We start from the raw sequence: 10,755 nt of genomic DNA, 5'->3' as shown, positions 1-10,755 counted from the left end.
CGCCCAAATGGTAGAAAAAATGACATGGGGTTGTGACTCAGCTGGGGGAGGAGTGACCATTACTCAGCGATCCTTAGTACAGGACTTGACAAAGCACATTGAACCAAGGTAGCTCCCTTTGGCAAAGGGTTGAGTGAAGCTTTGAGTGTCTAAGGAATAGCTACATCTTCTTGGCCAAACACTAATTGCAAACAGGGGAATTCACAGATAAACTTGGTTTCTTCTTTTGGCTCTCTACCATCTAAGCTCATTCCAAATTTTGGAAAATCTATTCTGTGAGTCTTGGTAAGGGGCAAGACCAGGTAGTTCATAAGCACAGGATCTCAGCTCTGCCAGCTAGGTATTTCCATCCATCACCTTGATGGTGCCCTGTGTCTTGGGGCCAGCACTAGAAGTCAAGGCACCTAAACTGAGTTGTTAGCCAGGTGAGACTAGGCCATGATCCCAGACCTCTAGCTTTCTTAGATCCAACCCATCTTCAACCCTGAGATGATAATCTGATTCATTCAGAGGGCAAAACAAAACCCTGGAGTTCCCTGACACCGTGAGATTCTATAGATACTGTGATTTCCTCAATAGCCTTCCATTAATTTCCTCTTGAATATTGTTAACTGCAACCAAGGATCTGACCAGCTCTTCTCATCTGAGTTTTTCCTTTTGGTGTTGCTTAGGGGAGAGGTTAGTTCCAACTATGTATTACCATCCCTGGAGAGCAGCAGCTTTGAGAAGGACTGAACATTGCACAGGTCTTCCACAACAATATTCCTTTTATTAATATTAATCACAGTTACGAGGTCTTATCCAGCAGAAAGAACAATTTGCATTATGTAGAACTACATACAGACATTAAAACAATGAAATGTACACATACATCAACCACCAACCCAGCTAATCTCAACCAATCCAACCTCTGAATGTGTCTTCAGTTTTGATCAACAGTGCTTTGGAAGAATATGCACAGACCCAGCACAAAGTTGGCTTTCGTGGTCTTAGAGCATTCACAGAGCAGGAGATTCACCCTTGGAAGCAACTGACCATGTAAACTCAGAGAGCAGGAATTGATAACACCATGCCTGAATGCCTGGCTCTGTGGGTTGGCTGCTTTCTTGGTAGAGTTGCTCAAAATCCTATAGGCTCCTCTAACCAAGGAGAACATAGGCTTTCACTGTGTTGAAGCAGACAGCTCCTATCCCCCTGGCTGGAGAAGCTATGGGTGTAAGGTGTAGGTTGGCTTCTAGTCTAGCTCCAGTCGTTCTTTATGGTCCTTTCAGAATAACTTGGCTAAAATTTACTTTAAGAGGGAAGTGTCAAGATATCTCTCTTCTTTGTACCTTTCTTCCTGTTCCTTCTCAAGCCTTCTGGCCAGACTCCAGCAAAACCCACTGGAGCTCAAGGGTCATTGGCTGGGTGATAAGTTACCAAATGGTCAGCAGGCAAGGAGCCGCTCTAGGCTCCAACGCCCTTCCTTCACTTCGCTTAAGTAATTCCCTTCGTGAGCTAGCGAAGAGTTTGAGTTCTAGCAGTTTGCTGGTATTCTCAAGTCTCTTAGAAAGATGGAACCTATAAGCTTGAAAAAAATTAATGCTTAGGAATTGGGGAACCATGACGAACACTCTGTTCCCGGAACCCATCAAGAACAGAGGCCTCTGCTCAAAGCCACACTCCTGTTTTCCTGTGTTCCTACCTGTGCTAATTTTGGAATCCCTTTACCATCAATAATACAGATTTTTGTCTTAAAAAAAAAAGGATGAACACTGGCTGACTTCCCTTTGTCTGCGGCCTCTCCTGTGCCCATCTCTCTGGGGGAGGGAGAGGAAGGTGCGTTCCTCTTCAGGCTGGCTCGGCTTCTGAAAAAGGGTGCTGTATTCACCCTCCTCTGGTTCCTGCATCCTAGGCAGGCAGAAGATCTGCACTGATGGAGCAGAAGGGGCGCCTCCAATCTGCTCTGAGCCCTAGGCCTAAGTGCTAAGGAGACTTCTCCAGGGAACTTACTTCTGTGGGTGACCTTGAGGAGTTGTCACTGAGTCTAGAGAGGGAGACTGAGGGAGGAGAGGAGAGATTTCCCTGATCTGTACGTCCTTGACAATCCCACCGAAGGAAGATTCATTCAGCGGGCAAAACAAAACCCTGTAGGTCCGCGACACCGTGAGATTCTAAAGAAAGCCAGTATCTCCCTCAAAAGCGAAGTAAAAATGGTCAGATTATCATCAGAATGGATCCAGATAACGAGATGAAGAGGAAAGAAAGGAACAGCGTTTTAATTTGCAGAAAGAGGCTCGTGGTCCCGCAGAAGTCTTGTGCTGCCTTTCCTGGAGTCTGAAGGGTCTCGGTGCTAGCCCAGCCCCACGTCCAGTGACATCATCACCACGAATCCCAGGATGGACGCCCAGGACGCCAGCTTCCCGTTACCACTAGGAGAGAAGGGGAAGGAGAACAGCAAGGCCTCAGTGGAGCTCCTGAGGCCCTGTCTAGGCCAGAAGTTGCCTCTGCAATGGCCAATTCCAAAGAGAAATGGCCTAGAGTTGCCTGCTCATCAAGGGAGCAGAAGCCCTGCTCACACCACTGCTTAATATCAGCTATGTCTTGACACCCTGCCCTTTCCTCTCGGTCAGTCCCAGAGAGCACAGGTGTAGCAGAACAACCCTGGGAGGGGTGAGGAGGGGCAGATGCAAAGAAGGCAGATGCGGCTGCAGTTCCCGAGTCAGGGCTGGGCCAGGGGCAGACAGGAGGGCAAGCTCCCTACCTGATCTGGGCTTCCGGGATGATGTCATCCATGACCACGTAAACCATGGCGCCAGCAGCAAAGGCGAGAGCGTACGGCAGGATAGGCTCAGCCAGCACCACAGCAAAGGCACCAAAGACCCCAGCCAGGGGCTCCACCATGCCGCTCAGCTGCCCGTACCTAGGGAGGGAAGGAACAGAAACACGGGCTGCTGGAGGGAGGGCCAGGCAGACACTCCACAGACCCAGACTGTGGGTTCATCCCCAGAAAATGGAGGTGTGTCATTCTGTGTCACATCTGAGCATGACAGTGCAAAAGCAAGTCACGGCATTGCAACCAGTTTCCTCCGCTCCCTACGAAATGACGGTTGTAGACCCCAACCTCAGTGTCCTTTAGAGCTTTACATTTCAGAGCATGTCTTTTAAAACTGACAGCATTATTGAGACATCATTCATATGCCATATGGCACACCGATTTAATGTGTACACTCCGTGGCTTTTAGTATATTTACAAGGTTGTGGAAACATCACTGCTAATTCCAGAACACTTTCATCACCTCTGAAAGAACCCCCGCTTACTGACAGCTACTCCTGGCTCCTTCCTCCTCTTGGCCCCTGGCAACCAAGAACCTTTTTTTTCCTTCTGTTGTTTACTGCCTCTGCATTGCATATGAACGGAGTATTGCATATGAACGGAGTAATATAATAATGGCCCTTTTTACTGGCTTATTTCACTTAGCAAAATGTTTTTAAGGTGCATTCCTGTAATGTGTGTGTTTTTTATAGATAAAGAGCAGTCTGTGGTGGTGCTGTACCCCGTTACATCTCTGCTCCTCACAGGATGCCTACATGGAGGGACAGGACAGTGGAGTGGGTGTTTCTCAAGCTGTACCTGGTGTGTGCGGGAGGTCAGGCCCCAACAGCCAGCCTTTTCACTGGGTGGCAATGACCCACTTCTGCTGCAGAGGTAGTCCCACCTGGTTCCATGTGTATTGACAGCCCACCCCTTGATCTCACCTGGATTAAGGTGGGATTTCTCCCTTGAGGAATCCCCTGGTTTGTGCCAGCAAGAATGAATGTCCACAGCTTGAAATCAAACATGCTCCATAGAAATGGCAGCACTCATGAGCATGAAAATGTGAAGAGCAGACGGTAAGTCGGCAAATGAGCGCCACAGGCAAATGCCACTTGCTACAGGGAACCAGCAGGCAAGAAGTCAGGACAGCTACAGTCAGGATGGTGGTGCATGCCTGTAATCCCGGCACTCATGAGGCTGAGGCAGGAGGATCACTGTGAATTCAGCTACATGTTGAGTTCAAGAACAGCCAGAACTACATAGTAAGACTTTCAGAAAGAAGGAGGAGGAGGAGGAGAAGAGGAAGCAGCAGCAGCAGCAACTGGACAACCTTGCCGTGGCAGGATACGCTGCCTCTGAGCCTCAGTCCCTCCACTTGTGAAGTGGGAATGAGAGATGTCTCCCTGCCCAGCTTCCCAGATGAGAGGACTGTTGTGAGGTCTGTGAACTCCTCCACCCTCTGCTTCCCCCTGACTCCCTGTCCCCTAGGCATGGGGAGACCCTGCTTTTATTGGGAAATCCTCTAAGGGGGCTGTTGTTGCTGGCTCCCCCAGCTTTTGTTCACAGACCAGCAGACCTGGCAACTCTTTGGTTTGTACAATTCCTGCCTTGGGTTTGTCACCCCAGGAAAATGGGGAATGAGACCAGGGAGAGAAAGATTTTATCTCAGGGTCTGGATGCCACCAGAAGAGCTCAACATTTTTTCTCTCTTCTTCCTGGTGTTTCAACTGTATGAAATGACAGTCATAGTCATTATATTTATTTTTAGAAAAAAAAAAAAAAAAACCCAAACTCTGTGGCCACTCTCCCTGTCCTTACCCAAATCCTCTTCAGAGATCATGGTAGGCAGAAACAAAATAAATGTGTACACAAACTTGTAAGTCCTAAGGCCCTAAGAAATGGAGGGTACTTTATGCTTGTTATCAGAAGACATTTTAAGCACTCTTATCATACATTGTAGAGTAGTGATTGTTTTAACCAAGAAGAGTCTGAGGTCTGGAGCCCTGATCACAGGGCAGAAAACCTTCTGCCTATTGGGTGTCTGGTCTCAGTGTCATCACTGATGAGCCAGGTAACTTGGGCTGGCCATCTGACTCCCTGGCCCACAGCTCCTTCCTTTGAAAAAGGGCATGGATGCTGAACGGGAACAGACCAGAAGACCCTCAGAGAAAGGGGAAATTAGTGAGTATAATGGCCATCATTGCTTTATGCTCGTCTTCACACTGATGAGCATATGACAGGAGCTATCAGAGCGACTTTTGGGCCGGGCGGTGGCAGTGTGTCGGCTGATGCGTGTGATATTTAAAGTAGACAAACCCAAGGGGGAGATAACCTAACACCAATGGGCATGGTGTGCAGTCCACGGAGGGGTGCCAAAACAGGACACCAGCACGCCAGCAGGGGTGTGTAGAGGGGAAGATCAGGAGGTGGGATTTTTCCTTAAGGTTCCCCAGCCTTAGGGGACAATATTCACCTGCGTTATGGGTGCTTTACTAGAAGCCCTACACTGGCTTCCAAGAAGCGAATGATCTCACAGAAAGCAGCTCACACAGAACACAGGACACGAACCCAGCACTTGATGTGAGACACAGCCCTGCCTCTGATGCTGGGGCACTCACCAGAAAGCTCGCCAGGTGGAGAAGCCCGCCCCTCGCAAAGGGAGGCTGACAGCCAGGCCCTCTGGGAAATTCTGGATTCCAATTCCAAGGGCCAAATTCCTGAAAAACCAAGAAAGCATGTGAAGCTCTCATCTGCAACTGTGAACTCACACAGATGGGGGTCTCCTGGCTGGAACAAAAGCACTTCTTTGGTGTGACAGGTGGAGGAGAAAGGTAGGGACCTACATAGAAGTGGAGACACAAGTTACCGGAGGGAGTGACACAGATCCTTCTGCCCAACATGCTGTCCTGGGCTGACAGGACAGCATCTCAGGGTGTTACAGTCCAGTAGAGAACACACTGGTCAGGCATCGGGCTGGCTGTACTGCTCTGCACAAACCATTTCACTTTCTACCCCTCCACACTGTGTATAAACGGGATAATAACATCCACCTTGATTGGCTGCTGTATGACCCAGTAACCTAGTGTTGCCTATGAGGTTCTAGCACATATCAAGTGCTCAAAATTCTTCAGTTTCTAATCTCTACAGCACACAGATGGGTATATCACATTTTATCCAGAAGCAAGTTCAGAAGGAGGACAAACATTTGTAGAATCTGATGGTGATGCAGATCTGGCCAGGGTCTGGCACAATCACTGCATTTTTAGGTGGTGCTCACTGTGATCCTCCGGCTTCCTGCCTCTGTTACAGGGGGGTGAGGGTGTTGTGTGATTGGGCCAACTGGCCAGTCCCTGTTTTGGAAAGCCTGCCTTCAGGAATTGGCATGCAAAGGGAGGGCAAAGCAGAATGAGACAGATATATATCCAATATATGATTTAACCAGGAACACAAGACATGCATATAATTATTAACTCATAATACTCATAATTATGTAAAGAGCCCAACTGTATATGCTGTATACAACCATGCATCAACCAAATGTCAAACTCACAGAGGAAGCCGAGGCATGAGGAGAGAGAGACTGGCAAGGCTGAGTGCAACAGAAAGGACATTTGAGGCCATCTCCTCCAGCAAGATGCCACCTTGGCTGAACAGGCATTAGGGGCAGCCCCACCATGGAGGGCCCCTCTGATCAACAAAGGTCTTGCGGGCATGAAGAAGGTCATCACTTGGCTCTAGCCATGGCCTCTGTTCCAGTCTCTGGCACAGAACACCAGGAATAATCCCCAGCGGGTCGCTGTTTTTCCATACTGGGAATTGAGCCCAGGGCCTTCTCACTGAGTTCCATCCCCAGCCATTTCTATTTTGAGACAGGGTCTCACTAAGTTTCTAAGTTGCCCAGCTGGGCTCTTAGCCAAGCTGTCAGCATTGAATATTTAATCCTCATTAGGTTTGAGGGCTACAGCTCACCTGTGTTTGCCTTTATCCCACCCCCAAGCACACATGCTTCATGGGCAGGGGGCTCACTGCCCAGAACACCCATCCCAGGGTCAGTTCAAGGAGACTCTTAGAAAAAGACTAACCCCACCTGAACCCTAAACTTGGAAACATTTAGCTGCACGTGGTTCATGTCATTAGCTCTCATCCTGTCCTCTCTTCTTGACAGCTTTACAATGTCTCCCCTCAATGTCCACCCAGTTGCTTCTCAAAATGATGGCATCTGAGAATTTATTATTAGCTCCTCAATAGGGGAGCTGTTACATGATCTTAGAGTTAGCAGAGCCACTGAGCTCGTCTTTCAAGACTATAGGCAAGGGCTGTCCTTAAAAATGGAGTGGATAGACAAGAAGACACCCCCACCCCTCTGCCCCAGGCATGTCCTGCAAGGCCTGTGCCCAGCACTCAGCCTCTGCTGCTCTCTCCCACGAGTTTGCCAAACCTCCACGCATGTTACCTAAGGCTGCTCTCCCTTTTCTTCTTTAGGAGGGACTTAGGCACACACTAGCCTCGTCCCATGGTCTAAGGGGCAGGTAATGTTTCCTACAAAGGCCCAAATAGCAAATATTCTAGGTTTTGTGGGCCACTGTTGTGTTGCACATGTCTGACTCTGCCATTGTAGTGGAAAAGCAGCCACAGACACTACACAAACATAAATCAAAAGTGTGGCTGGGTTCCAATAAGACTTTACTCACATGAACAGAAGGTTGGACAAGATGGCATGCAGACCCTGGGCATGCCCTCTCTATCTTTAGGTTATCACAGCTATCTATGTAGTAAAGTGTGGGGCAGATGGACTTCTCATGTCCAAATCCTGGGTCCATGGTGGGTTCCACTGAGATGTCAAAGGACAGCTTGGGAGGCCAGAAGAAAGTCTGCAGCAGGGCCAGTGTCCCTGCAAGATTCTCCACCAGGAGAACGCCTAGCGGGGCTGAAGGAATGGAGTCCAAGTAGGGACCCCAGACGGGTGGAGATGCTGACAGGATGCCACGCTGGCCTTTCACAGTCACCAGCCAGAAGCCACCACATGGCCTGCAACCAGTAAAGAGGTAAGGGTGGGACATCATGTGTAAGAGTTTGGTGCAGATGGCTGGGCAATGTGAAGGTCTTCTGGTACTGGGGCCCTGTGTGCCGGCGGGTCTGTCTGGGTGCACAGAATCTCCCAGGAGGTGTGGTCTCTTGCTTCTTCTAAGTTTGGCATCCGTTCTCTGGTTGATCCAGGCTCCAGGCCCCAGTGGACACTGGAGACTTGATAACACCCCAGGCACAAGGAGACGGTACTGCTGGAAGGAGTAGGGTACTTTCCTGTTGCACTGTGTTTCCAGTATGGAAATCCTCATTGAATAAAGAGCTCTGGGGGGTGCTCTGGAGTTTTGTCCTAGGTAGCTAGGGACAGTCTTACTCTCCTATCAGAGGTGGTTCTGTCAGATGAGGTCCAGGGCAGAGAGTGCATTGTGCCTTTATATGCCCTCCCAGTACCCCCAATCTGTCCCAGTTTAATAGAAGAGAGGGGGATTAGGAGAAATTAGGTAGAATAAGAAAAGAAAATCTAGCTAGGGGTTTTTAGGCAGAAGCTTTGTTCTGTCCCTTGCTGTTTAAAGTATGCACTTATATAAAGCAGTAGGCCCTGTTGGGCCATCTGCCTTTTCCCCTTTTTCTGGGTTCCTATCCCTGAGTACCCAGCCAGTCCACAGGGCAGGATAAAAGGATCGAGCTCCTTTCTCCCTCAGAAGGTCTTGGGCTCCCCTCCGGTGTGGCTCTGCCAGGGAGGGTGATGAGCACCCACTTCTGAGAGGGAACAGGGCTTAGGATCTGAATCAACAGTCTCATTTTTTTTTGTCCTCTTGGGCCTCAGGTCTAGGACTTCAAGTCCAGCTGCAGGACACCCTGCCAATCCCTGTTCAAGATGTAGGACCCCAATAAGCCTGTTATAACCAGCCCTGGGCAGAACTACAGTGTATTCTACAGATTTCTATGACCAATTTTGTGCCTTAGCAGGCCCGGGCTCCTAGCCCAGGAGTAAGGGACGTTTGAAGTATATTGCTGTGGAAGAAACAAGTCACAAAGGCAAATTCCTGCCAACATTTCATTAATCCCTGCCCTATCTTCTCAGAGAGTCCCTATAATGGGCCCTTTACTCCGTTCTCACTCAGTATCCCCTTGTAACCCCCAAATGGCTGGGTAAATACAACCAGCTTTCGTGACCTGATGCAAAGCCCCACGTCCAAGAGCCCCTTCCAATGAGGAAGGACAAAGGCTCCAACCAGGCCTCATGGCTCATGTCTGACATGAAGATTTGGTAGTTGGTGGCTGGCTCGCCGTAGATGGCCGAAGACTAGAGACTGTTCCCCATGTGTAGGGACAGGAGTGTGACTTATGCTGGGCATGACCAAGCAGTTCCCAGCTCAACGTCACCGGCAAGGCAGCAGCGGCGCTCCCTGTCCAAAGTCCTCCCCATGGCGCAGTGTTGGCTGCAGCTATCCACCAGGCGGAGGCTTCCACAGCCTCCTCCACATCCTGTCCAGGAGCCACCATCCTGATAAGCAGCACAGAAACCCCATTCTTCTGTCCCTGGCAAGCCTCGTTACCTCTGCCCTGCCCTGGCCCTGGCACGGGGTTTCCAGCCCAACTGGTGCCACACCCTCTGGATTCTGCCAGGCCTTTCTCCAAAGGGTGCTGCCTGGCTGGACAACCAGGAAGCCTCCCCGCTATGCTCTTGGGCTTCTGTACTCCAAGCAAGGACTGGGACCACTGCCTCCCTGCCATCTTACACATTCCTTCTTAATTGGGGTCTTCTCTATGCATGCACACACAGTAAGTATGAGCCAGGCATGGGCCCAGCAGTGTCCACTTGCCCTGCTATATGCCATGCATCTGTTCAATTTCAAGTAGGCGGCAGTGACCCAGTGGAAGAGCCCAGACACCTCCGTGCCCTCTACTCCTCCTCAGCACCTCCATCAGCTCTGTAACTTGATTGACATGACATCAATAGTTCTCAGACCTGGCTGCCCACTTTGTTCACCATGGAGCCTGCTGAAATGCACCACTGGGCCCCGAGTCAGATTTAAAAGTATGTGGCAGTGTTAAGAATCCCCTGCCTAAGACATCATCCAAGGGAATGAGGATGGCAACTGAGGCCACCACCACTATCTCAGAAGCCCCTTCCCTGCTATATTGATTCCCAACACAAGTGGGAGCCACGCATACCAGCGGGCCACTAGCAAATGCGTCTGTAGCCTTGCAGACTGCTGCTTACCGTACATTAAATCTAATTTGGGAAGCTGCGGGGAGGGGCCCTGGGAAGAAAGGGCAGGAGTATGAAAGTAGATGGGCAGGATGACAGAGGCATGGGCAGAAGTGACGGTGAACGGGCACCGTGCAGTCAGGTGCAAAGCGGCAGGAGGGAAATGTTCAGAGGTGACCGGGAAGGTCCCGGGCAGGAGCTCAGCGCTGACTCAGGAGCAGTGGGGGACTAGGTAGGCTGGCAGGGGAAGTCTGTGCAGAGGGAGAAGTGAGATTCTGAAAGAGCCAGTGATGTGGAGGAAGCCCCAGTCTCACTCATTTCCCCTGTAGCCCTACTGTGCTCCCCTCCTTGGCTTCCAGCCTAACCAAAGCACCATGCCAGCCCTCCCAGTCAACTCCCTGAAGCTCTGGGAAGGGAAGGCTCAAATGAGAGGTTTCCTTTCCAGGATGGGCTACAAAAATTCCCAACAGTATTCAAAAGCCAGAGGGAGCAAAACAAGTGGGCCGCCTCACCCTGCGGAGGACAGTGAAGTCCCTGTCTTGCTCCTCCCCAGCAGCAGGACAGAGACGCCATTGCTACTCCCTGCCACAAGTAAACGGGAGGGAGGGGAGTGGGGTGAAGGGCTCTTTATGAAAACCACAGGCTGCCCCTTCCGTGACCAGCCGAGCCCCTGGTGTCCCGTCACCAGGCCTGGTCCAGAGCCGCAAGGGAGGAGATC

General features: G+C 50.3%; 1 protein-coding gene across 6 annotated transcripts in view; it reads right to left on the bottom strand.

Annotated features, from left to right (window-relative positions):
* Positions 1–749: 749 nt before the first annotated feature.
* Slc39a11 (solute carrier family 39, member 11) overlaps positions 750–10,755 on the bottom strand; it is a 365,832-nt gene continuing 355,826 nt past the window's right edge. For all 6 annotated transcript variants that reach the window (XM_005402093.2, XM_013503238.1, XM_013503239.1 and 3 more), the window contains 3 exons: positions 5,416–5,514; positions 2,744–2,902; positions 750–2,411 (listed from right to left, as the gene is read on the bottom strand). In XM_005402093.2, coding sequence (XP_005402150.2) covers positions 2,333–2,411; positions 2,744–2,902; positions 5,416–5,514 — 337 coding nt within the window. In that variant the 3' untranslated portion in view covers positions 750–2,332. The remainder of the gene's footprint in view (positions 2,412–2,743; positions 2,903–5,415; positions 5,515–10,755) is intronic.

The sequence above is a fragment of the Chinchilla lanigera genome, unplaced genomic scaffold (assembly GCF_000276665.1).
Source record: "Chinchilla lanigera isolate Chin_1 unplaced genomic scaffold, ChiLan1.0 scaffold00077, whole genome shotgun sequence".
In the NCBI taxonomy this organism is placed as follows: Eukaryota; Metazoa; Chordata; class Mammalia; order Rodentia; family Chinchillidae; genus Chinchilla; species Chinchilla lanigera.
The sequence above is the reverse complement of the archived record's forward strand: the minus strand, read 5'-3'. Positions and strand labels throughout refer to the sequence as shown.